Below are 26,634 nucleotides of genomic sequence, written 5' to 3'. Positions count from 1 at the left end.
TGGGGTTTAAGGTACATGGCTTGACACAACCTTTCCAAATAAGATAAATCAGCCCATCCATGGGCTGCTGTCAGAGTTATTCTGGGTGCCTGAAGCTTCTTCCATGCCAAAAGCATCTGATTCATCCTTAAAATCTTCCCAAATTCACCCCAGGCAGAAAAAAGACTGAAAATTCCCACCACTCCTGCTGTTCCAAAAGATGAAAACATGAATCTAAGGATCTGTATTTTCTCCACACTTATTTGCTACATCATTTTTCTCTTTAAAAGACAGCTTTTTGTTCTCCCTTCAGGTGCTCTGGAGAAGAGGCTGACCCCTCCTTCTTTCTAGTAACCCCTTAGATATCGGAAGACTGCTATCATGTCACCCCCCTGGCCCTTCTTCTCATTAGGCTAGACATACCCAATTCCTGCAATTGTGGGATTCTATGCATTGAATTCTTCCCAAGAACCTAAGACATCGTAATGTATTGGTGTAGTATATATGCATGGATCCGAGCAGTGTGTGCTTGCGTATTATGCAACGAGAGAATCCCTTCAGAGAACGGACCCAGTAATCAGCCAGCCTTTTGTGTTCTCTCTGCTTTTGAAAAAGTTCATTTCCTTTAATTCATGGTCCCCAAATCTTTCCCCCGTTGCGTTTTTCTAACTTAGGATCAGGCCTCATTTAAACTTGGACCTAAATGTGGATTCTCGCCTCCCATTTGCCTTTCTGTGTTCCCTTTCCTCACTGTGTAATTGCAGGAAGTTTTAAACAAAGGGAAAAGAAGAACAAAACTTGGCACGTTTTGAGCCACCTCCCCTCTATCTGTATGGGAGCAGACTCCTCCCAGGGGCTGGGCTAACAGATGCCAAGCATCTCCGTCCCAGCTGATCTCATTTCAGTGTCTTTAGCTGACCACTTACAACCAGACCTCGCTCTTGTGCGTTGCCAGTTTTTCAGTGTTCAGCCAAGCTTAGGGAAAGGATGGTTGCCACTTGCCTACATCTCACTGGGTTTGTGTCTAGCTTTGTGGGTTGGATTGCCTTGATTGTGGCCACTTCCACAAACGAATGGGTTGTGACTTGTGGATACACCATCACCACTTGCCGGAAGATGGATGAGCTGGGGTCCAAGGGACTTTGGGCCGACTGCGTCATGGCAACCGGGCTGTATCATTGCAAGCCACTGGTGGACATCCTCATATTACCAGGTATGGATTATCCAGCAACTGCCAATTCTGACTCCCGACTCAAACCAAACCTCCCAGCTTCAATGCTGATTTGTTATCTTTTTAGATAGGACTCCTTAGGGGAATTTGGGAATGTTTGGTAAGATTACTGAAAAAATTTCAGATGTTGTTTGCAAAGATTTTACAGGCTATGTATGTTTCAACATGGAAAATTATAAAGAATTAGAACGGGCAAAAAAGAAATAAAATGTGGAGAATTCTAGTTAGGTCTGTTTAGAATCCTAATAATAACAGCAACAAATTGAGGGTTAATATTTTACAGAAAGGGTGCATTTGGAATTATATTTGAATAAACAGAGAGAGAGAGAAATGAATTTGTGAAGGAATTTATGAAGTGAGGACAGCAATAAAACCCTTAATCCCTGCAAGAGAATAAAATAACCTCTTCATATCATCATCATCATCATCATCATCATCATCATCATCATCATCATCATCATCTGTCCACAACAATATGAAGTCACAGCTGTTCTTTAGCTGGTTTGGCCTTCATATAGAATATAGACAAATAGAGTTGGAAGGGACCTTGGAGGTCTTCTAGTCCAACCCCAGTCAAGCGGGAGACTGTATACCATTTCAGACAAACGGTTGCCCAGTCTTTTCTTAAAAACCTCCAGTGATGGAGCATCTACAACTTCCGGGGGCAAGCTGTCCCCCTGATTAGTTGTTCTAACTATGAGGAAACTTCTCCTTAGTTCTAGATTGCTTCTCTTCTTGATTAGTTTCCATCCATTGCTTTTTGTTGTCCCTTCAGGTGCTCTGGAGAATAGGCTGACCCCTTCTTCTTTCTAGTAACTCCTTAGATATTGGAAGACTGCTATCATGTCACCTCCTGGCCCTTCTTCTCATTAGGCTAGACATACCCAATTCCTGCAATTGTGGGATTCTATGCATTGAATTCTTCCCAAGAACCTAAGGCATCGTAATGTATTGGTGTAGTATATATGCATGGATCCGAGCAGTGTGGCCCTTTTCAATTGAGAGATGTAAAATTTATCAAGGCACAGATTTTCTAAGTGCCATCCAAGATTTTTTTTTAGTATGGTACTCAGTGTGCCATGTAATAATCATGGGGCTACCATAGCTGCTTTATGCCATGATTTTTTCCGTTTTGATTTTCAGATCTTGATAGTTGCTGATCTTCTCCAATTCTTTGTCTTCTATTCTATTATACCTGGTATTGCCACGTCAAGAAGTATTATTATTATTATTATTATTATTATTATTATTATTATTATTATTATTATTATTATACAATTGTATCACAGCGGCCAGTTGTTTCGCCGGATTTGGCATTGGTTACTAGTCGGGCCCCACCCAGGGGCCTAGGACGTCGTAACGTATTTTCGTAATATGCGTGCAGTTCCAAGCAGTGCGGCTTTTTGCATTTGACTGATGGTGATTTTGTCAATTTTTAGCTGTTTTAAATGTAATTCCAGTGCTTTTGGAATAGCACCCAGTGTGCCAATTACCACTGGAATTACCACTGCTGGTTTGTGCCATAGTCGTTGAATTTCGATTTTTAAATCCTGGTATTTCGCGATTTTTTCATGTTCCTTCTCGGCGACCCTGCTATCACCTGGTATTGCGATGTCTATGATTGTGACCTTATTTTTCTCAACCAGTGTGATGTCTGGTGTATTATGCGCCAGTATTTTGTCGGTTTGTATACGGAAGTCCCACAAGATCTTGACCATCTGATTTTCGGTGACTTTTTCAGGCTGATGTTCCCACCAGTTTTTTGCTGTTTTGATATTATAATTTTTGCACAAATTCCAATGGATCATTTGTGCTACTGAATTGTGCCGCAATTTATAATCAGTCTGCGCAATTTTTTTACAGCAGCTGAGTATGTTATTATTATTATTATTATTATTATTATTATTATGCACATGCTCAGATCATAATATCCTAAATTCTGGCAAATGGAAACAGTCAAAAGGGACAGAGCAAAAATCAATATTTATTTTAAAATTTACTTTTCACCTGACTTCTAGTCACTGTCAGCGGTTGATGTGGGAACATCTTTTTAACGCCTGTCTCTGACTCTGCAGCCAAGCCTTAATTCCTAGGAATTAGCCACTGAAATTCGTGTGGATTATTCCACATCTTGGGGTCTCTATTTAACCATCAGCAAAATGGGACTCATAGATGCTTTGGCATTTGTCTTAAAATAGGTTGGGCTTAGGTGCTACCTGGTGAATCCTGTTTATAACACTGGGCAGGTTTTTCCTAGCCTGGAATGAAATCTAATATACCATCTGGTCTGTATCACTGAACTCTTCCTTATTGATGGGCTAGCTTCAGTGACTCTGTGTGGGAATGGAGGCAATGAAAACATTTTCCACATTGTATGGTGTAAAATACAAAGCTATACAAACAGTGACAGCTGAATTTTGTTATTCCAGCATGGGAAGTTTGTGCTATCAGGGAAGATATGTTTTCAAATCACCATGTCAAAAAAAGTGGGGTTTTTTTTTTGTGGCTCTCTGTGTTATTAGCCCATGTCTTTCCAAGAGTCATTTTCTCTAGAAAGGATGTATTTTTCTGATAATAAATAACTAAAGCCAGAATTAGCATGATAATTGGCATTATTATTAATAAATAGCATTTATATATTTATCAATTAGTCATTATCAACCAATATTAAACATTTGTTTAAGCTATTCCTCCTCTTCTCCAGATTTTTGGATTTTTATACATGTGTGCGTGCAAACATCCTTTATAAAGGATATAAAGATTATGACAATAATCTTTATAATCTACATATAATGCACACACACCAGATACACACATAACATTTAAGAAAGTTTAAAATATTAAATTCAGAGGTCTGATCACATTGTGTGCATATGACATAAAGCAAAGCTTAAAAGCAACAAATTAGGACCATGAAATATTTTATGTAGTCACAATCCTATAAGTTTCTTCCCCTAAATATCTCTTATATTTTATTATATAAAATAATATATTTATCACTACTATTATCCCTCAACCACAGGCCCATGCCTTGATTAATTACTTGAGGCTGGCTAGAAAGTTCACGACTAATGGGAGATTTCAGTCGGTATGATATCATTTTTAAAAGTTTGGTGTATTGGTCTAATTTCATTTTCTTTCATTGTAACATTATGAGCATCACTATGATTGGCAAAAGGTTCAGGACCAATGGAAATAAACTTTTACTGTATATGTTGCTTAATGGACTTACGGAACTCCCTGCTATTTGATAGAAATGACCACCAAGTTAGAGGGCTCCAAGGAGGACAAGTTTGTTAATGACCAGTTTATATGTAATCTCCTAATTCAGAGATACATCTGAATATCATCTGATAGCAATAGCAGTTAGACTTATATACCGCTTCATAGGGCTTTCAGCCCTCTCTAAGCGGTTTACAGAGTCAGCATATTGCCCCCACAGTCTGGGTCCTCATTTTACCCACCTCGGAAGGATGGAAGGCTGAGTCAACCTTGAGCCGGTGAGATCTGATGAAGGTTGATAGATGGTAGAGGGCTTCCTAGAAGTTCCAATTAACAGCTATTAAATAGGATGGAGGAACAGATAGTCAATCCATAAAAGTTGACGTTACATTTTGCTTTTCTTAGGTGAGCAACTATCCACAAATTCAAGCATTACATGAAAATTGAAGTAGGGAAATGTCCCTTTCAGTATCTTCATTACTCCAATACTTAGAAAAGATCTGGCTGAGATATATACTCATATTTTCTGCATATTTTGCAGTAACTTCAATGAATGAGTTCCAATTCCCATCCAGCTGAAATTCTAAAAACCCCAGGGAACATTAGCATAGAAGGACTGTAAAATTTATTCAATTTTGTGCCTGTGAATATATTTCCAGGCTGAGATGTTTTAAATGCTAAGTTGACGGCTAATCTTTTGCAGCAGATTTCAGGTAATGGAATTTAAGGTTGGAATACAAATACGTTGATTAAAATTTTAAAGCCCCCAATAAAGTAGAACTTCAAGCTGGAATTCTGCTGACTCTTAGCAACATCACATCATGAGCGAGCCAGCTGTAAACTCAAACTATAGGTTATTCCTCTCTGGAAAACCCTGTATAGTCCCAGGCTGTTGAACTGTCTGCCCAGTTCTACACCAGTTTCACACTTCTAATTCTCCAGTTTGCTGAAACCAGTTTACTCTAACCTGGATGATTCATGATTTGAATCTCATTATCTTCAAACCTTTATGATTAATTATTTATTACAGCATCCAATCTGGGTCTGTCAGAGGTTTTGTTTTGGAGCCCTTCTTCAGGGAACTGTTCTCTAACCTTGTCTAGAGATGTTCCCTGAAGATATGGTCCAGCAAGTCTTAAAGCTCAGAAGACAAAACCTCTGGTCCCAGTGACCAACCCAGATCGGATCCTGAACATTATCCTGGGACAAATACATTCACCTTCATTCATAATTATTTATGGCTATTTTTCATTCAGGAATTCAAAGAGGTCCATGCCTATTCTTTTCCTCCCCTAGACCCCATTCTTACATCAACCTTGTGGGGTAGACTAGAGGAAGAAACTCAGACTGGTCCCAAGTCTTCCAATTCTTCTCTAGGCAAATGCAAATTTGATTCTAGATCTCCCCACTCTAGCTCCAGAACACGTCTCCTGTATTTTTAGATACAGATTAACAACATCGGAAGGACCTTGTAGGTCATCTAGTCCAACCAATGTTGTGCTTTTAATTATGTATTGTTTTACGTGTTAAATGTTTGTTTCCCCCTTCCCTTCGAGTTGTAAGCCGCCCTGAGTCCCCCCAGGGAAAAGGGCGGCATATAAATAAACTTTCATAACTCATAACTCATAACCACCCCCACCCAAGCAGGAGACGCTACACCGTTTCTGACAAATGGCTGTCCAGTCTCTTCTTGAAAGCCTCCAATGATGAGGCTCTAGCACAGTGTTTCTCAACCTTGGCAACTTGAAGATGTCTGGACTTCAACCCCCAGAATTCCCCAGCCAGCGAATGGGTTGATTGCTCTCACTGTCAGAAAATTTCTCCTTATTTTCAAGTTGAACCTCTCCTTGTTCAGTTTCCATCCATTGTTCCTTGGCTGACTTTCGTGTGCTTTGTAAAATAGCTTGACCCCCCCCCCTCCTCCTCTCTGTGGCATTATTTTCTTTAAACCTGGTGTCAGTAGGAAGTTGCAGTCATCAAACTCTCTCATCCCATTCTTAATACTGGAGATTATTTACTGTTATTTTCTGTGGTTGCAATTCTTTCTGCCGTTCAGCAGGCAGGCAAAACTCTGTTCAGATTCTGCAACTGACAGGAACATGGTACAGGTAGTTCTTGACTTACAACCATTTGTTGTAAGTCAAAGCCACAAAAACACTGAAAAAAGTGACATGTCTGGTATTCACTCTTGCAATCATTGTGGCATCCCCATTTGTTCACAGGATCAAAATTTGGATGCTTGTCAACTGACATATACATCTGACCCTTGCAGTGTCCCGGGGTCATGTGTTCACCTTTTGTGACCCTTCTCCACTGGCTTCCTACGAGCAACCAGGTTCACTTAACAACCATGATACTAAGTTAACAACTGCCGTGATCTGCTTAACAACTGTGGCGAAAAGGTCATAAAATGGGCTGCAACTCAGTTAACAACTGTTTTGCTTAGCCATAGAAATTTTGGGCTCAATTGTGGTCATAGGTCAAGGACTATCCGTAGTTAGAAGAAGTCGAAAACACATGCCCTGCAATTTATTCTTCTTAGAAATCGATTTACTGTTTCGGAGCTCAAAGGAATCTTAAGCACTCTTGCCTCTCTTTTGGCTGCATTTTTTAGTCTTGGAGATTATTATTTTGATCTGATTGATTTTATTCTGCTTGTCAGCCTCATTCCAAGAAATAAAGTTTTCACCTTTTAGGAGGTACCTGGCACCCACAGAGTCTTCCATACAGAGCATCGTACATATATCTGACTTTGTGGCTGCTTCTTAGCAATAGCAATAGCAGTTAGACTTATATACCGCTTCATAGGGCTTTCAGTCCTCTCTAAGCGGTTTACAGAGTCAGCATATTGCCCCCAACAATCCGGCTCCTCATTTCACCCACCTCGGAAGGATGGAAGGCTGAGTCAACCTTGAGCCGGTGAGATTAGAACCGCTGAACCGCAGATAACAGTCAGCCGAAGTGGCCTGCAGTACTGTACCCTAACCACTGCACCACCTCGGCTCTCCTTCTGCTTGTGCAATATCCATCAAGTTGGCGATCATATTGGCGATCCTATTTTTATCAACCGCCACGTGAAAAAGTGCTGCTGAGTTTTGTCCAAACCAGTCCCTTAGATTTTGAATCCATGACGTTCTTCTTTTGCCTGGACCTCATTTGCCTTCAATCTTTCACTTTGTGGCTGGGGTGGACATTCCTGTTGGGTTTTTAGTTCGCCCCCAAATCCTAAAACTTGACTATCAGGAAGAAAATGATAAAAATAGCTGCTGTCACTTTCTGGAAAGTTTGAAATAAAGTAAACAAGCCAGCACATTTGCCAACACCACAACAGCAGGGGGGGGGGAAAAAAAACCCCACCAGTTCAAAATTGTGGACCCTGTTTCCTCTTCTGATGTCATCTGTGTAGATTTTGGAAGAGAAGGACTGCCCTTTCCATTCTGGAAAAAGGTTTTCCAGCCCTGCTTTAGAGATCCCACTGAGAGGAAGTGCAGATGGACATCCTTCCTTTTTTTAACGGTTTATTTATACATTTTCATTTTACATAGTACATAAGTGCTTCGTGAATAGCGTATTGTCTGGATCATTTTGCAGAGCTCTTTTCCTCACTCCTAATTTCTACCTTTATTATCCAAGCATTTGTAAAACAAATCCCATGGTTGAAAATACTCTGTATCTTCTTTTTCTTTTATCTTTAGCAATAGCAATAGCAATAGCAGTTAGACTTATATACCGCTTCACAGGGCTTTCAGCCCTCTCTAAGCAGTTTACAGAGTCAGCATATTGCCCCCAACAACAATCCGGGTCCTCATTTTACCCACCTCGGAAGGATGGAAGGCTGAGTCAACCCTGAGCCAGTGAGATTTGAACAGCCGAACTGCAGAACTGCAGTCAACTGAAGTAGCCTGCAGTGCTGCATTTAACCACTGCGCCACCTCGGCTCTTTAATGTCAATCTGTCCATTTCTGCACAATCTAAATTTTTTAAAATCACATCTTCTTCTGTACGCGTTTCCTCATTTTTCCAGCATTATACAAAATAATTCTTGCTGCTGTCAATACATGTAATATCAGAATAGAAGAGAATAGAATTACTTTTGGTCAAGTGTGATTAGACACACAAGGAATTTGGTGCTTATGGTGTACATAAAAGAAAAGATACATTCGTCACGAATCATAAGATACAGTGGGACCTTGGGTGCCAACCATAATCCATTCCAGGACTTCTGTTGGCACCTGATTTGGTTGTGACCAGAAGCAAGACTGATTGCGCATGTCAGCTCAGCACACACAAAAATGGCGCCAAGGGGGAAATCGCTGCAGCAGGGAAAATAGCTGTGGCTGTGTTTATTCAGCACCCGAGGATGTGTTTGTGACGTGATTGAAACATTTAGCAGATTTTTCAGTCGGCACCTGAATTTTTCATGCACTGAGCCAGTCTGGACCTGAGGTCCCATTATACAACACTTAATATAGTCATATGGTACAAATAAGCAATCAAATCATACTAGGAAACAATCAATATAAATCGTAAGGATACAAGCAACAAAGTTACAGTCATACAGTCATAAGTGGGAGGAGATGGGAGATAGGAACGATGGGAAGACTAGTAGTAATAGTAATGCAGACTTAGGAAATAGTTTGACAGTGTTGAGGGAATTATTTGTTTATCAGAGTGATGGCATTCGGGGGAAAACTGTTCTTGTGTCTAATATATATATATTCCCTTTATCATACTTTTCAGGTACTATGCCTAACAAAAATATTTCTGATTTATAATCTAGGTGCTGCTTTTCTAATCATGTATGTATTTTTGTCCAATATTCCTTTGCTGTTGTACATGTCCACCACATAGGAGAATATGTGCCTGGTGTCTGGTTTCATTTCCAACATTCTCAGTCGTGCAAATCAATTGTTCCCTCTGGGAAAGGCCTTTGTTTAGTTGCAACTCTTTAGGACAGCCCTGTTATGAAAGAGCTGAGGTGGCGCAGTGGGTAGAGTGCAGTACTGCAGGCCACTTCAGCTGACTGCTAGTTCAGCAGTTCAGCGGTTCAAATCTCACCGGCTCAGGGTTGACTCAGCCTTCCATCCTTCCGAGGTGGGTAAAATGAGGACCCAGATATGCTGACTCTGTAAACCGCTTAGAGAAGGCTGAAAGCCCTATGAAGCGGTATATAAGTCTAACTGCTATTGCTATTGCTATTTAAAGCAGAAATGTGCCATCGAACATGGTTGGTTTGCAAATTCTAAAATCTTTCTTCCCACAGGGTATGTCCAGGCATGTCGGGCACTGATGATTGCCGCCACAGTTTTGGGACTCCCTGCTGTTTTCCTCCTGGTGACTGTTTTGCCTTGCATTCGGATGGGCCATGAACCTGGGGTGGCCAAGTATCGGCGTTCTCAATTGGGTGGAATCCTTTTAATCCTCTTGGGTAAGGCTCGCCGCGTCTCAATTCACTTCCTCGGGTGCTAATCAAACTCTAACCTAGCATGTTTTCCAGGGTCCAGATCCACAAAGCTGCACTTAATCCCAGAATCATAGTTATCGTCACATTAACCTGGGACAGAGCCAGCCTCCAACTGAAGGCTGCATTCAAACATGTTGTGGTTTTTTTATCAGGGCAGCCTGGTCTATCCAATTATGGGATGGGCTGCTCTGCTTTTACCTTTCAGCCCCAATCCAGGAGCCTTCATAGGCAGTTGCTTTTGCAAAAAAAACTGTTTTTGTATTGAATTTATGTTTTACCGACAAAGAAATAAAGGAAGACTAATATAGGTCTATTTCAAGCTATTTAGCTCTCATCAGCTAGCCATACACTTACTGGGATTTAGTAAAACATAAATTCAACATACAAACGTGTTAAATTAACCTGTTGTAAACAATATATCTATACAATAGATTGAACCATATGTTACCCAAATGGCACTAATCTGCCTAACTCACTCTAAATCTAATCAACGTTAACATGAATGGAGCTTAAGATATTGTGTGAATGCATCTGCTAAGCCTTTCCCTGAGCTGGTTAGACAAACAGAACAGAATAACAAAGTTGGAAGGAATCTTGGAGGTCTTCTAATCCAGTGTTTTTCAACCTTTTTGTGCAAAGGCACACTTTTTTCATGAAAAAAATCACGAGGCACACCACCATTAGAAAATGTTAAAAAAATTTAACTCTGTGCCTATATTGACTATATATAAAGTAATTTTCCCACGGCACACCTTACACTATGTCGCGGCACACTAGTGTGCCGCGGCACAGTGGTTGAAAAACACTGTTCTAATCCAACCCCCTGCTCAGGCAGGAAACCTTATACCATTTCAGATAAAATGGTTAAGCGTGGTGCAAGAGTCCATCCATTTTATGCTAGATAGTTTTTTGGAATACATGTAGTCCTTGATTTATAGTAGTAACAGCAACAGCACTTAGACTTATATACCACTTCATATTGCTTTATAACCCTCTCTAAGCAGTTTGCAGAGTTATCCTATTGCCCCCAACAATCTGGGTCCTCCTTTTACCAACCTTGGAAGGATGGAAGGCAGAGAACTCTGAGCCAGTCAGGATCGAATTGCTGGCAGCTGGCAGAGTTAGCCTGCAATACTGCATTCTAACTACTGCTACCACACAGCATTCATTTAATGACCGTTCAAAGTTACAATGACACGAAAAATAGTGACCACTTATGACCATTTTTCACACTTAGAACTGTTGCACCTTCCCCATGGTCACATGATCAAAAGTCAGACACTTGGCAACTGGCTCATATTTATGACAGCTGCAGGCTTAAAAATATGACAAGCAAAGTCAGTGGGGAAGCCAGGTTCACTTAACAATCATGTTACTTAATTTAACAACTGCAGTGATTCACTTAACAACTGTTAAGAAAGGTTGCAAAATGGGGCAAAACTTACTTAACAACTGTTTCATTTCATTTGGCAAAAATCCTGGGCTTACCTCTGGTTGTAAATTGAGGATTACAAAATGACCAAGGTTGACAGAACAGTTGAGGGTCACCACGACGGGGAAGCTTGTACCCGGATTGGCTAATTCACACAATTGCCAAATTGAAAGCAGCTACCAAATTGAGAGGGGGTGCCATTTTTCAGGAACCCAAAGATGTCAATTGCATTTTGTTAGCAGCAAATTCTGAAGACGATTGTCCCTATGTGCCCTCCTTCTCCTCCCCCACTACTACTGAGCTGCTCTGCTTATGATGGTCCGGAGCAATTCTCATATATAATGTATTTTCTTCTGATCAGTATGGAAGACCCAGTCAGTATCACCCTGACAACAATGGCCAATACAATCGTCGTTAGCACCTGTGTATTTTTGTGCCTTGCCATCTCACAACAAGAGGCCTTGGTGTCTTTCTTCACCAGTTTGTTTAGCTGAGGAGGAGGAGGAGGAGGAGGATGGGATGGCCAAGAGGAGAGAAGCCTCTTTGTGTTGCCTTGCCCTGAAGTGGACTCTCTCCTTCTGGCAGCCAGCACTGACATCATGCTTTATTATAATCGGTGCCCAGTTTCCACCATACTGGAGAAGACGTGTCCAGCTGCAGTAGAGACTTCCAAGTTCTCTGCAATTTGCAAGATGTAGCCCAAAGTCCAACTGTTTCAATAGGTTAAACAACCAAAGTCCTAGAGAGATGGACAGCAAGGATGAGGAAGTTATAGATTTTCAGATGTAGCCAAGACTAACAACTCCCACAGTTCCTAACCATTGGTTGCACTGATTGGGACTATTAGGAATTGTAGTTGAGCAGCTTATTTTGAACAGCTACACAGAACTGAAGCCAAATCAAGCCTGGGTGTTACTAATCAGCTCTCTAGACTAGCTTGGAAAGTTGAACAAGCATTCTAGAAAAAAGGGTTTTCTGTACAGTATTATTCCAATGAAACTACATGGATGAGGTGATGCAGCCACGAGCATCTGAGTTCCTTGCTTCAAAGGAACTTTAGACTTTGGATGGCTGCACCTTTCTTAGCTCTCATTCTAGTGCAAACTCATCATATCTGGAGGAGAAGATTGCTTTAGATACCATCTACAACTCTTCTGACTTTTAATTCCTATCGCCTTAGATTTGAAAGTGAGATTCGGCCCCACTTCTTACAGATCTAGGGGTTGCAGATTTATAGGATTTTTCTCAGAGGTGGAATTCCCTACCGGTTTGCAAATGTGAGTGCGCCTGCGAGCCCGCATGATTCACTCACATGTGCCTCGTCTGCTCATGCGCACCGCCTTCTGCGCACGTGCAGTGCTCACACATTACATCAGGGTGGGTGGTTGGAAACTCCCGCAACCACCGCTACTGGTACGCCTGAACTGGAGAGAACCAGCTGAATACCACCTGTGATTATTTCTTCTTCTTCTTCTTCTTCTTCTTCTTCTTCTTCTTCTTCTTCTTCTTCTTCTTCTTCTTCTTCTTCTTCTTCTTCTTCTTCTTCTCTTCCTCTTCTTCTTCTTCCTCCTCCTCCTCCTCCCCCACTGGGTACTTGAGAGACCGCCTACTGCCAATCACCTCCACTCGACCAATTAGATCCCATAGATTAGGCCTCCTCCGAGTCCCATCTGCCGGTCAATGCCGACTGGCAACCACGCGGAGGAGAGCCTTCTCGGTGGCAGCTCCGACCCTATGGAACGATCTCCCCGTGGAGATTCGTACCCTCACCACCCTCCAGACCTTCCGCACAGCCCTTAAAATCTGGCTATCCCGTCAGGCCTGGGGTTAAAGACTGTAACCCACCCGAATAGTATGAATGTTGCGCTTTTAATGATGTACTGTCTCATGTGTTAAATGTTTGTTTCCCTCCCTTTCGAGTTGTAAGCCGCCCTGAGTCCCCCCAGGGAAAAGGGCGGCATATAAATAAATAAACTAAACTAAACTAAACTAAACTAAACCATCCCAACCCCCACCCCCATTTCCACCCCCAGCATGGGATATATCCGTACAGTTTTCTGGACAACAATACCCAACAACTATTAAATGCTTGCAGGAAAAAAATGTGCTCAGAACGTCCAACTGATTTAATGTCAGATGCTCACCAAAAAGTCAAAAGCCAGGGGCCTTTCCCTCTTGCCAAGCATTACGAAATGCCTCCAGCTACCTTATCTGTTCAGCAAATCCAACATTAAATTTAGCACATTGGCCTAATACACACATCATGCTAAGCCAGTTTCCATTTGGCTTGGAATAATATATAATTCTACTCATTATGATTATTATACGCAAAGTAGATCATGATGGCTTGTTCAATAGACCATTGAAAAAAAGGATATCCAGACTTAACATCATGTATAAATGCAAAAAAACGAATGAGGTTGGAATTGCGTTGCAATCAGTTCTCTTTTTAAAATTTGTCTAGCGTATCTTTGAATGCACAATTGCCTTTAGTAAAGAAGCTATGTTTGAAAATGGAACGGAGGAATGGTGACTTTGGCAGCTTAGACACAACCCTTCACAACAGTGCTTTGAGGTTGGCAGAAATGAGAAGGATTACAATTTGGCTTCAGCCCTAAAACCTGTCACACCGAGTAACCACCCCCAACGAAAAAAGACTCCGAGGGTTGAGTTTCCTCAAAGTTCCATTTTATTAGCGATGTCATATTGGCACATGTGGGAAAACCCAAATCTGAAAGCTTCTAGGTTTTCCTCATCCAAAAGAAAGTTTAAGTCCCTGCCCAGCACCCACATAATCCAATCAGGCACCATAAAAACTGGAGATTCCTCACAGTCATCTCATCTCAGCTGCCTGGCAAGGTGGCCTTGACTCTCTGAGAAAAGAATGTTATTTTGACTATATATCTCCCATACTCCATATAATCCCCTCTCCCATTTTCCCACAGTAGAAAATGTGGCAGTCTTGAAGGCCCAAATGTAAAAGATGGCTTCCAGGTCTGACAAAGCCACTCTTTAGTTATGTCGCTCATAGATTATGTGACAAAGTCCTTTTGATTAATTTCAGAATTTCTCCACAAATATATATATATTTTTTTTAAAGGAGATTTTCTAGACTTGTCTTTGTTTTTGCTAATGCTTAAATAAACTATCTTCCCTTGGAATCACCTAGCATAAAAGTTGCCCTTTGAAGTTACAAAGCAATTGTCCAGTGCATAGACTCTGGATGGGGTGTGGGATAGAAAATGATTTGTCCAGTGGTGGGTTTCAAAAAATTTTCGAACCTACTCTGTGGGGGTGGCCTCCTTTGTGGGAGTGGCTTGTCAGCCATGTGACCTGGTGGGAGTGGCTTGCCAGCCATGTGTTTTCTCTCTCTCTCTCTCTCTCTCTCTCTCTCTCTCTCTCTCTCTCTCTCTCTCTCTCTCTTTCTCTCTTTCTCTCTCTCTCTCTCTCCTTCCTTTTGTCTCTCTGTCCCTTTTTCCTTTTTTTCTTTCATCTCTCTCACTTTTTCTCTTTCTTTCTTTCTTTCTTTCTTTCTTTCTTCCTTTCTTTTTCTTTCTCTGTGTGAGTCTGTCTGTCTGTCTGTGTGTGTGTGTGTGTGTGTCAGTGGTGGGTTTCAAAAATTTTTGGAACCTCTTCTGTAGGTGTGGCCTGCTTTCTGGTGGAACCTCTTCTAACCGGTTCGGTAGATTTGACGAACCGGTTCTACCGAACTGGTGCAAACTGGTAGGAACCCACCTCTGGATTTGTCCATGAAGACAGTCAGAGAAGTCCTAAGGCACCAGAATGGGAAAATTTAAAAAAAGGAAGAATGAGTGTCCATTGGCTGGTATTTCCCGTGCTCTGTTATTGGCCTGTACAAGCTGCCCAATGATTGGCTGAAGATGTTCTCGGCAAGCTTCAAGCCAAGAGCCATAATAATTGTGCCGTGCTGCTGATTGGCAGATAAGAGAGCGTGGAGGGATTGGCTTAAAATGATCTGCCAGTAGGAAGGATATTTATTTATTTATTAGATTTTTATCCTGACTTTATCACTTAATAAGTAAATCAAGGCAGTGAAGACACATCATACTCCTTCCTCCCATTTTCCCACACAACAGCAATACTGTGAGGTGTGCTGGGCTGAGAGAGAATAACAGCTGCAAAGTTAACCAGCCTGTTGTTTTTGTTTCCTAAGGCAGGACTAGAACTCACAGCCTTCTAATTTCTAGGCCAGTAAGTACTCTTAACAGTACACCAAATGGGCTCTCAACATACTCAATACCTCCTATTTGCATTTTTCCATTAGTCCAAAGCGTTCACCGCAGAGGTGATATTATACTAGTTCAGACCGGTTTGCCGGAACCAGTAGTGGAAATCGCGGGTGTGGCCCTGTCTACCCACCCCAGCTCTATGACATCCCATTTAAGCCCTTTTTTTGAGCAAAAAGTGCATGTGTAGAATGCTGAGTGCATGCGCGAAGGTTGCACACGCTCAAATTTGTGAGCTAGTAGGGAAGGTAAGTAAATACCACCCCTGCTTCACGGGGGGCTCTCTTTTCCCATTTTGGGGGGAAAAACCATGGGAAGTTCCCTTATAGTATCTTTAAAAAAAGATTTAATCGAAATATGGGAAACCAGAGAGACTATAAACTGCTGAGGAATTTATTGTTCAGTGAGAGATAGGACATTGACATCTGTCTCTTGGCTATTTGCAATGAAATCAGTTCAGGAATATATTCTGACCATGAGAACTTCACCACAATGTTTTATTTCTTTAAAAGATGTATCAACATGACATCTTTTTTCCCCATCAAATGGAGTAAGAAGTGGACTGAAATGGATTAAGATGGCACAAAACTGGCAGCCTTGAAAGTTAGAATAAAATATAATAAAATGGTACAAGTAGAGTGGTACATTTGCAATAAAACGATGCCCAAGGAGAGGCAAAGTTAGTCTTATCTTCCTCAATACCAGCATCCATAAATCAGAGGAGTGTTCCTGACATGATAGCAATGTCCCAATATCTCAGGGGTTGCCACAAAGAAGAGGGAGTCAAACTATTCTCCAAGGCACCTTAGGGTAGAACAAGAAGCAATGGGTGGAAACTAATCAAGGAGAGAAGCAACTTAGAACTGAGGAGAAATTTCCTGACAGTTAGAACAATTAATCAGTGGAACAGCTTGCCTCCAGAAGTTGTGAATGCTTCAACATGGAAATTTTTAAGAGATTAGATAACTATTTGTCTGAAGTGGTGTAAGATTTCCTGCCTAAGCAGGGGGTTGGACTAGAAGACCTCCAAGGTCTCTTCCAACTCTGTTATTCTATATTCTATTCTATTCTATTCTATTCTACTCTACTCTACTCTACTCTACTCTACTCTACTCTACTCTACTCTACTCTATAACAGCAGAATGTAATGAGTGCAAATCCTAGCCTAGAACTTTCCCTTTCCCTCCAGAAGAGAGCTTTCGCCAAGTCTTACTTCTCCAGGTAGTTGTTACTGACTAATCTTGAACTCCCTTTGATTGCAACCTTTAATCAGAGCTTTAAAAAACTTTTGTCTTGGCACCTGTTTATTACCTGGAGATTTCGGCATTATAATTCTCTAACTTCCAGTTCAAAGTGTTTAGTTCAACTCTTGCTACCAGTCCCAGGCCATCCATTCTGCCAACTTAGAATCTCTGCCAACTCTCTTCCTAAGTAGGCACTGTTCTCAGAAGCAACTGGGCGGATGGGTGGAGCCTCTTGCCACCTCTACTATTGGTTCACCCGATCTGGGCTGAACTGGCAGCAACCCACCTATGCTTTGAACTATGGCGCTGGAGAAGACTCGTGCAAGCCCCTTGGACTGAAAAAACGATCTAACTGGTCAGTCCTAGAGGAGATCAACCCTGACTGCTCTTTAGAAGGCCAGATCCTGAAGATGAAACTCAAATACTTTGTCCACCTAATGAGAAGGAAGGACTCCCTGGAGAAGAGCCTAACGCTGGGAAAGTTTGAGGACAAAAGAAGAACGGGACGACAGAGAATGAGGTGGCTGGATGGAGTCATTGAAGCAGTCGGAGTGAGCTTAAATGAACTCCAGAGGATGGTAGAGGACAGGAGGAACGTTGTCCATGGGCTTGTGATGGGTCAGACACAACTTCTCAACTAACAACAAGAAGTAGCTTCCAGTCTCCATCTATCTTACTTCTTTCAGGAGTTATTTTCTCTCTTCCACATTCTTCTTCTGCCTTGGTCTTTTGTGCCAGCAAAGTCATGGCAGAGGAGAACCTGTTAAGAAAGGGCAGACAAGTCTCTTCGCCACATGAGGCTTAAATACTGCACTCCCAATATGTACCCACCTGCATCAGTCCTTGACTGTGAGATGTTTGCATTAGTTGCTTAACAGAATTTTTTTGCAGGGAGGAGGGGGATAACTGATTTGCTATGTTATGTCTGAAGAAATGGGGGCCTCCTGATTCCCGAAAACTCAAATACTATTCAAAAGGGCAAATGCAGTTACATCTGCAAATAACTTTCCACCGATGAAGTGTCCCATCCGGCAAACCTTGGAATTTTTAGAGGACAGCTGCTTGTCCTTCCACTTATCTCCACCCCACCAGGAAGGCAGATTAAAGCTGTTGTTTGGCTTTTAAAGAAATATTCTTCCTCTTCTTGCATTGTAAATCTTGCTGGGTGAACCGTAATTTCTGATGTCTTGATGACATTGGTGTTGACACAATGACGGCCTTTGAACTGTCCAGCTCTAATTGGCTATTCTAGACTACTGCAGGCATATAGCAATAGTTAGGCTTATATACCGCTTCATAGGGCTTTCAGCCCTCTCTAAGCGGTTTACAGAGTCAGCATATTGCCCCCAACAACAATCTGGGTCCTCATTTTACCCACCTCGGAAGGATGGAAGGCTGAGTCAACCTTGAGCCTGGTGGGATTTGAACAGCCAAACTGCTGAACTGCAGTGCTGCATTTAACCACTGCGCCACCTCGGCTCTCCCTTGTGATCACTGGGCACTGCCTTCAAGGCCATTTTGGCTCAGCTGCAGAACCTGGCTTTGGCAGATGCTTAACCAACCCTCTGAAAGTCGTCTGTGGAGATTCTCAATCATCTTGATCATGATTGTCCCAGGGGTGAAATCAACTTACCTTCGCTACCGGTTTGCAAATGTGAATGCCCACCTCTGCAGTACCTTCTGCGCATGCACAGAGCATCAAAAACAGGACATGATGATGTCCGAGAAGGTGGGCGGAGCCTCCCACTGTCACCGCTACCGGTTTGCCTGAACTGGATAGAACCAGCTGAATTGCATCTCTGGTTTGTCCCAAGGGTGCTTTTCAAAAAGGCAAACTGGACTTTCTTTGGGTTTTTTTCTTGAAAACATTATGCTTCTCATCCAAGAAGCTTCTTCAGCTCTGTTCTCTGGAAAGGCTACAGAATGTTCCTTTTATATCCAGCTCTTTAGCTCAGCTGAATGAGTTCTGGATGCATTTGTAAATATGACTTTAGCAAACTTTTTACAAGAACATAGAGCTGTCTTGGTCTATTTGTAAGGATCAATTGAATTTGATTTAAACTAAGAAAGAGTGCCAGGGTTTTATTATTAGGTCTGTCCCAGAGCCGAGGTGGCGCAGTGGTTAAATGCAGCACTGCAGGCTGCTTCAGCCGACTGCAGTTCTGCAGTTTGGTTGTTCAAATCTCACCGGCTCAAGGTTGACTCAGCCTTCCATCCTTCCGAGGTGGGTAAAATGAGGACCCGGATTGTTGTTGGGGGCAATATGCTGACTCTTTAAACCGCTTAGAGAGGGCTGAAAGCCCTATGAAGCGGTATATAAGTCTAACTGCTATTGCTATTGCTATTGCTAAAAGGTAAAGGTTCCCCTCGCACATATGTGCTAGTCGTTCCCAACTCTAGGGGGTGGTACTCATCTCCGTTTCTAAGCCAAAGAGCCAGCGCTGTCCGAAGATATCTCCGTGGTCTTGTGGCCGGCATGACAAAATGCTGAAGGTGCACGGAACGCTGTTACCTTCCCACCAAATGTGGTTCCTATTTTTCTACTTGCATTTTTACATGCTTTCGAACTGCTAGATTGACAGAAGCTGGGACAAGTAACGGGAGCTCACTCCATTACGCGGCACTAGGGATTCGAACTGCTGACCTTTCTGATCAACAAGCTCAGCGTCTTAGCCACTGAGCCACCACGTCCCTAACACAGACTAGTGTATTACAGTTTATATGCTTCTTCTGCATATCAGTTGCTTCTGAAATCAATAAAGGTTTTCTGCTAGCCTCTCTTTTTCTGTTGGTAAGACAGGTTATAGAGGCAGAAGGTGATTTGGCTGCTGCAACCAATTGCTGTCCGTACTTCAATTCCCTTGTATCACGTTCTTGTTCATTCCCTCATGTTTCACCTGGCATCCAAAAGAGACAGGAGATATTCATAGCAAAAGGAACAGACCCAAGGAAAAAGGACCTCTCCTGATGCACCTTGCAATCCTTTGCCATGCTGGCAGCTATTTTTGAAGATGGGACTCGGGAGCCCCAAACTCATGCTCTAAAAAACAGCCTGGCTGACTGGCCACATGCAGAGCAGTGAGACATCTTTTAACAGAGTTGGAAGGGACTTTGCAGGCCATCTAGTCCAAGCCCTCCCCCATCCAAGCAGGAGATCCTACACTGCTTCTGACAGATGGCAGTCCAGTCTCTCCTTGAAAGCCTCCAGTGATGAAGCTCCCACAACTTCTGAAGGCAACTTCTGTTCCATGGGTTGATTGCTTTCACTGTCAGAATATTTCTCGTTATTTCCAGGTTGAATCTCTCCTTGTTCAGTTTCCATCCATTATTCCTTGTCTGGTCTTCAGATGCTTTGGAAAATAGCTTGACCCTGTCCTCTCTGTGGCAGCCCCTGAAATATTGGAACACTGCTATCATGTCTCCCCTGGTTCTTCTCTTCACTAGGCTTTCCATGCCCAGTTTCTGCAACTGTTCATCGTACGTTTGATCCCCCAGTCCCCTAATCATCTTGGTTCTCTGCACATGGGATGAAGCAGGACAGATCTCCTGGAAAAACTCAACTGAGCATCATCCTGCAGTCCTGTACTGCATTGGGGCTAATTTGGGGACATAGGTTGAATGCACTTCCACAGAAAAGCATTAGACCTGTATTAAAACAAACAGATCCATTGATCTGGATTCATTTTCAGAAAAAAACTGCAAGATAGTTCAGTAGCAGGAGGGCAACCAGGAATGTGGCTAAAATCTCTGTCCCAGGCACCCATGTCTAGTCACCAAGCCTGACTGACATTAAAGGTAGTGATTGATTACTGTTTTTGCTGCCACAGTACAGTGATGGGATTCAACCGGTTCGCACCTATTCGGGAGAACCGGTTGTTAACTTTCTAAGCAGTTCAGAGAACCAGTTGTGGGAAGAAATCCTCTTTTGTTTTTTCCCCACTTTACAGGGCTAATCCTGTAAGCAAGGCCGGAAGGAAACATTCTGGTGTTGTTTCTAGCCTAATCTTTATTGCCCTGCTTACAGAAACTGCCTCTCCGGTTAACCCTTATTACCATTGTAACAGCTACGTTGAAGTGCCCATCGAGTGACATTGAGTTGGCCACGCCCCACCCAGTCATATGACCACCAAGCCACGCCTACCCAGCTGCTCATTAGGGGAGAGAACCGGTTGTTAAATTATTTGAATCCCACCAGTGCCACAGTAATACAGGTAGCCCTTGATTTACAACCAGGGATGGGATTCAAATATTTTAGCAACCAGTTCTCTGCATGGTTGCTGGGTGGGTGTAGCCATGGTGGGCGTGGCCTGCTTGACCTCCTGCACCACAGCGGGAGGCCCATTTTTTGCCCTCTCCAGGCTCCATAAGCTTTCCTCAAGCCTCTGGGTGGGTCAAAACAACCTCCCCTGGATTCTGGAGTCCCTCCAGAGTCTGGAAACAGGCTTGTTTCCATACTTCCGGAACTTCTAGGAAGCCCGTTTTTTGCCCTCTGTGCGGGCCCTGAACTTACCTGGCATCCAAAAGTAGGAATGTGGAGACTCCTGAGAAGGGCAGGGTGGGGCCAGCCAGTCCTTGCAATTACCGGTTTGGCAAACCAGATGTAAAATTAGCATCCAGTTCGTCTGAACCGATCTGAACCAGCTGAATCCCATCCCTGCTTACAACCGTTCATTTAATGACTGTTCAAAGTTACAACGGCACGGAAAAACGTGACCATGTCCATTTTTCACAGTTGCAACCTTTGCAGCCTCTCCACGATCATGGGAATCCAAATTCAGATGCTTGGCAATTGGTTCGTATTTATGACCATTGCAGTGCCCCAGGGTCATGTGATCACTTTTTGCGACCACCCGAGAAACAAAGTCAATGGGATAGCCAGATTCATTTAACAACTGGGTTAGTCATTTATCCACTGCAGTGATTCGCTTAACAACTGTGGCAAGAAAGGTCATAAAATGGGGCAAAACTCACAACTGTCTCATTTAACAATGGAAATGTTGGGCTCAATTCTGGTCATACATTGAGGAGCAGCTGTACTGGGCAGGAGGGGAAATGCACCAGTTGCTACACCTTAAAAAAATGTAAAGGGAGCCCTAGAGATCCAGGGAAAATAGGGATTGTTCATTGGGGCAGCCCGGTGTATATCAAATCACCATGAGCCACGAGATAAGTTGCATATAAATATAAATAAAACAAATCATTCTTTTCTGGCAACTCAAAGTCTGTAAGAAGGCCAATTAGCCCAGCTGTCAGGAAGAGCCCTTTGTTGGCAGTTCATAGGTTAATGCATTCTTCTGGAAGCAAATCTTTGAAGCCAGAAGAATGAGAGTTGAGCCATTCATATGAATTAATTTGAAAGAACAATCATGTTCTCGTTCCATCCAGCTTCTCTGGGCTGGTATTTCCTAGCTGTGCTTGTCTATCCAAATGTATTGTCCAGATAACGCCAGAAACATCTGGATGTGCCTGAGGGGGTCATCTGGGGTAAAATGGTAGCATGATCAGATGACCAAGGCGGTCTCCTTCTTATGCACACATGATGCCTGTGAGGCATGTTTAAAAGGCAGAGGATTAACTGTCAATCATTCTTGCCATTTTGATTCTTTTGACTCTCTGTTGATGTCCTGGTCCTCTGTCCCAAGGAATGAAATACAAAACCTACAGCTATCAATCAAGGCTTTACCGCATGTGCTGGTGGGACTCTTTCCAAAAAGTTTTGACAGACCCACCCAACAAAGGGATGCACTCCTATTTATGCATCTCAGAAAGGCAGGAGAAATTAATGCATAGGTAACAGACGATGTAAGCATCATAGTCACAGGTAAAGGATCTCAAGTTACTATAGACAATGGAACTCAGGAATAGGAACTCCTTCCTATGCCTGTTTTCCTTCAGAAATCAAAAGCAAGGAATGAAGCAATAAAGTAATAAAACAGGAAAGAAAATGTCTATACATGCAGAGGAAAGGGGCAGTTTGGGAATGTGCTAAAATTGCAACTCAATAGGACTGAGGATCTAATAAAGTAAAAACTTTGGCCTTATATCTCTAAATATCAGTTAGATTTAATTGATTCCATCTATCCATGAACTTGTTTAGATACAGTGTCTCTTCAGGAGAATTCAGTTTAGAATTGCGAGGTTAAGAGTTGGTTTCAACAAGCTTTTATTTAAGTTTTAAGCTACTGTTAACCCTAGTTTTGAAAACTACTCTTTAAAAAGTAATCTACAAGTATTGTATCTCATTTGTACTGTTTGTCTAACACCCCCCCCCCACTTCTCAGTGCTTTTTCATTTTATATACTGGGTGAAGAGGGTTATATTTATTTGGATACAGTCCAGCAGTATCCATAGGGTATGTGTATATATATATGTGTGTGACCAATGGCAATTATAGCTCTGTCAAACGTGTTTTTCACAATTGCTGTGATCTTGTCCATATCTCCAAAATAGGCCGGGCCTCAATTGTGTTGTCCCAGCCACAAGTTTGACTTTTTGACACACACTCCCTGTGGATATTTCATGAGCATCTGCAGGTGTCCTCTGCTTTTCTCAAAAGGATAGTTCGACCCCCTCCCAGGGCAGATGCTGCTGGTTCAGCCTTTGCTAAAATCTTTGCAAATGGATCTAATTGGAACCACAAATCTCATTTATAAGCCTAGAATGTTAGCAGGGTGAGAAAGAAATACACTTGGCTGGTGGAAGGGAAGGCAATGCAAGTTTGCAAAGTGAAACAAGGACAAAGCAAAGACAGAGGGGAAGAATGCAGACTGGAACAGTTCGAGATGGAGAAAGGAGAAAGAGATACACAGAGATAAAAAGAGGACAGTGTATGGCCTCATTGTAAAACTGCTGTAGGAGTTTGTAGGAAAGTAGATTCATTGTCGGAAAGGCGATTCAGGTTAGGAATTAAGAGGAATCAGGAGACCTGTCTACCAGGAGATTAGATGATTAGTGAAGTAGTTTCTTTTTTAGAGGTCTTCAAACAGTGACATGAAACCAATAGAATAGAAGATTTGTAGCTCAGGGTTGCACTGAGCAGCCCTTGGCCCTCTCTGGACTTGTTTTTTTTTTTTTTTTTTGCAGATGTTTCATTACCCAACGAGATGACATCTTCAGTGCCAAGTTGGGTATTGAAATATCTGCAAGAAAACAGCCAAGCTCAGAGAGCAGCGAGGAGCCCAGACCTCTCTGGAACACTTTAGTGCAGTGGTTCCCAAACTTGGCAACTTTAAGACTTGTGGACTTCAACTCCCAGAATTCTCCAGAATTCTGGGAGTTGAAGTCCACAAGTCTTAAAGTTGCCAAGTTTGGGAACCACTGCTTTAGTGGATCCTATACCAAGCAAGGGGCTTGGGATTAGATGATTCCTGAAATCTAGGATTTGTCAATTGCTGTAGAATTCTAGACTCTGTGATGGGCTGCAGTGATTTTTTTTTTCCTCCCCAAAATGTTTCCCCAGCTCTGTGTGCCATCGTGGCTACCATTTGGTTCCCTGTGAGTGCTCACCGTGAAACCATGATTATGAGCTTCGGATATTCCCTCTACACCGGCTGGATTGGATCGGCTCTTTGCCTCTTCGGTGGATGCATCATTGCTTGTTGTTCAGGTGACGCTCAAACGTTTGGAGAGAACCGCTTCTACTATGCTTCTGGATCGAGCTCTCCCACCCACGCAAAGAGTGCCCACGTATAAGAGCTCCTGAAACCCCCCAAGCCCCGGAGAAACATTTTTTTTTTTGGCACAGGTGGAAGGGTTTACATTCAATTTTTGGTCTTCCATCTACTTCCACCTTCCATCTTCTAAGCTGCATTGGTTGTAGAAGATAGAAAGAAAGAACCCGGTGTTTTTAATGCGTTAAACACCCAATTTCTCCAAATAGAAATAGCAAATAAAGATCAAGCTAGGTGCAGACACAAGTCTTCTTTGGTCAGGCTTTTTCATTCCTAATTCTGTTGAAATATTAAGCCTCTTTTTCTTTTTCCCTCCCTCCCTCCTACTAGGAACAGGATTAACAAATATGTATCTGAATTGCCTGGAACTGATTTCGCAGAATGAGTTACCCCTTCCTTTTATCTCACTCAAGGCCATCTTATCTGGCAGTGCTTAGCAAGATAGGCGAAAGACGCCCCTATGTTCCAACTACAACAATGTTTTCTTTCCCCAAAGATTAAGGGATATCTTTTTGTTTTCTCAGGCTGAAAACAGAACAAGCACTATAAGGAAGATGACCATTTCAGTAACACTGGTGTGGTTTTTTTTTTTTTGTCTACATACATCAGTATGAAGGAAATTAAAGAGACCCATATCTAATTGCAAGATAAATAAGCAAAACGAAAAAATTGTATATATCTCCTTATATATATATGCAATGGGACCAATCCTACATGTGTTTTCTTCAGTCTCCTTTCTGCCAACTTTTATTTTTTTTAAACTTTTATTTCAATTAATTTGTATTCTGACATAAACGATTGAACTATTACCTAAATTTTTGTACTGTAATCCGATGCCACTTCAAGTCATGTCCTATGAATACTGATGATAATGATGTCTTTTGTTCTGAACCAAAATACTGTACAATATACTGAAATAAATGTTGAAATTAACGAGTTTATATTCTTCTCATTTTGGCCTGTTGATATCTTCCCTTTCAAACTGTTCTAAGCCAGTCATCCTAGCAATTCAGGATGTTGTGTGCAATTTATGGTGCGATTGACGCTTCTGACATAAATGGGGACATAGGCATTTGGGGGGGGGGGGGTTGTATCAAAAAAACCAAGATGGCAGATGTAACTTTGTAAAGTCCTGCTTCTTTTACGAGAGCACAACATTGATGTGCGTAGAATAGAGGTGGGGCTTTGACCACACAGATATCACTGATTGGGGAATACATGCCTTCCTCCTATTAAAAACAAATATTAATATAGTTTGGTCTAGCGATTAAAGGGTGGCTCAGTGACTAAGACACTGTGCTTGTTGATCAGAAAAGTCAGCAGTTCAGCGGTTCGAATCCCTAGCGCCGCGTAATGGATTGAGCTCCCACTGCTTGTCCCAGCTTCTGCCAAACTAGCAGTTTAAAAGCACTTTAAAAATGCAAGTATAAAAATAGGAACCACCTTTGGTGGGAAGGTAACAGCGTTCCATGTGCCTTTGGCATTGAGTCATGCTGGTCACATGACCAGGTACACATCTTCAGACAGCGCTGGCTCTTCGGCTTTGAAACAGAGATGAGCACCACCCCCTAGAATTGGGAACAACTAGCATATATGTCCGAGGGGAACCTTTACCTTTACCTAGTGATTAAAGTACTATTCCCACAATGTGCCTAACCCATGGTTAACTTAATGAACCCATTTTTCTAGGTTCTCATAACATGAGACCTAAATTTAACTACTTAGGATGGGGTCCCAGAATATGGTTAGTAAAATACTGTATGGTTCTCTAGTTAGTAGCCACCTGAATACTTTCTTTTAGATTATAACTGGGTGGGTACAAAACAAGAGAAAAAATAAAGTAGATAATTTAAGGCTAGCCCTATTCTTTGAGAGCTGCCCATATTTCTTGCCTAGTAGTTGATGGTTATACTCAGGTCATTACGATCACGAGAACCAAAGTATATGCATGACTTTTCCAGGGGAGAAAGGAAATGTATCTTCCAATTACCTTGGGGAAATAAAAGACTCATGTGTGAGAGAGTTCCCTTCAAATTGATGGTATTGATTTGACATCAATAGATGGTAACAGAGATTTGCTTGTACATGGGTTATTATCCTGAGAATGGGCTCTGAACCTGTCACTGGAGTTTCACACAGTTACAT

At 42.2% G+C, this 26,634-nt stretch overlaps 1 protein-coding gene across 1 annotated transcript; it reads left to right on the top strand.

The window, feature by feature from the left end:
- Positions 1-918: 918 nt before the first annotated feature.
- CLDN11 (claudin 11) lies at positions 919-25,422 on the top strand. The gene is made up of 3 exons (XM_014056805.2): positions 919-1,192; positions 9,696-9,860; positions 24,279-25,422. The coding sequence occupies exons 1-3, from the start codon at positions 967-969 to the stop codon at positions 24,509-24,511; spliced, it is 624 nt and encodes a 207-aa protein (XP_013912280.1). The 5' UTR covers positions 919-966; the 3' UTR covers positions 24,512-25,422.
- Positions 25,423-26,634: the final 1,212 nt, after the last annotated feature.

Source organism: Thamnophis sirtalis, unplaced genomic scaffold, assembly GCF_051295495.1.
Source record: "Thamnophis sirtalis isolate CommonGarterSnake01/CBP01778 unplaced genomic scaffold, rThaSir2_p1.2 scaffold_11, whole genome shotgun sequence".
Lineage (NCBI taxonomy): Eukaryota > Metazoa > Chordata > Lepidosauria > Squamata > Natricidae > Thamnophis > Thamnophis sirtalis.
Note: the sequence above shows the minus strand (reverse complement) of the source record. Positions and strands in the feature narration are given on the sequence as shown.

What these genes read in the sequence shown, in the direction of transcription:
- CLDN11 (XM_014056805.2), top strand. Translation starts at nt 967, where the DNA reads ATGGTTGCCACTTGCCTACATCTCACTGGGTTTGTGTCTAGCTTTGTG. An exon ending in GGACATCCTCATATTACCAG is followed by an intron (nt 1,193 to 9,695) that starts GTATGGATTATC and finishes TTCTTCCCACAG; the next exon opens with GGTATGTCCAGGCATGTCGG. An exon ending in AATCCTTTTAATCCTCTTGG is followed by an intron (nt 9,861 to 24,278) that starts GTAAGGCTCGCC and finishes ATGTTTCCCCAG; the next exon opens with CTCTGTGTGCCATCGTGGCT.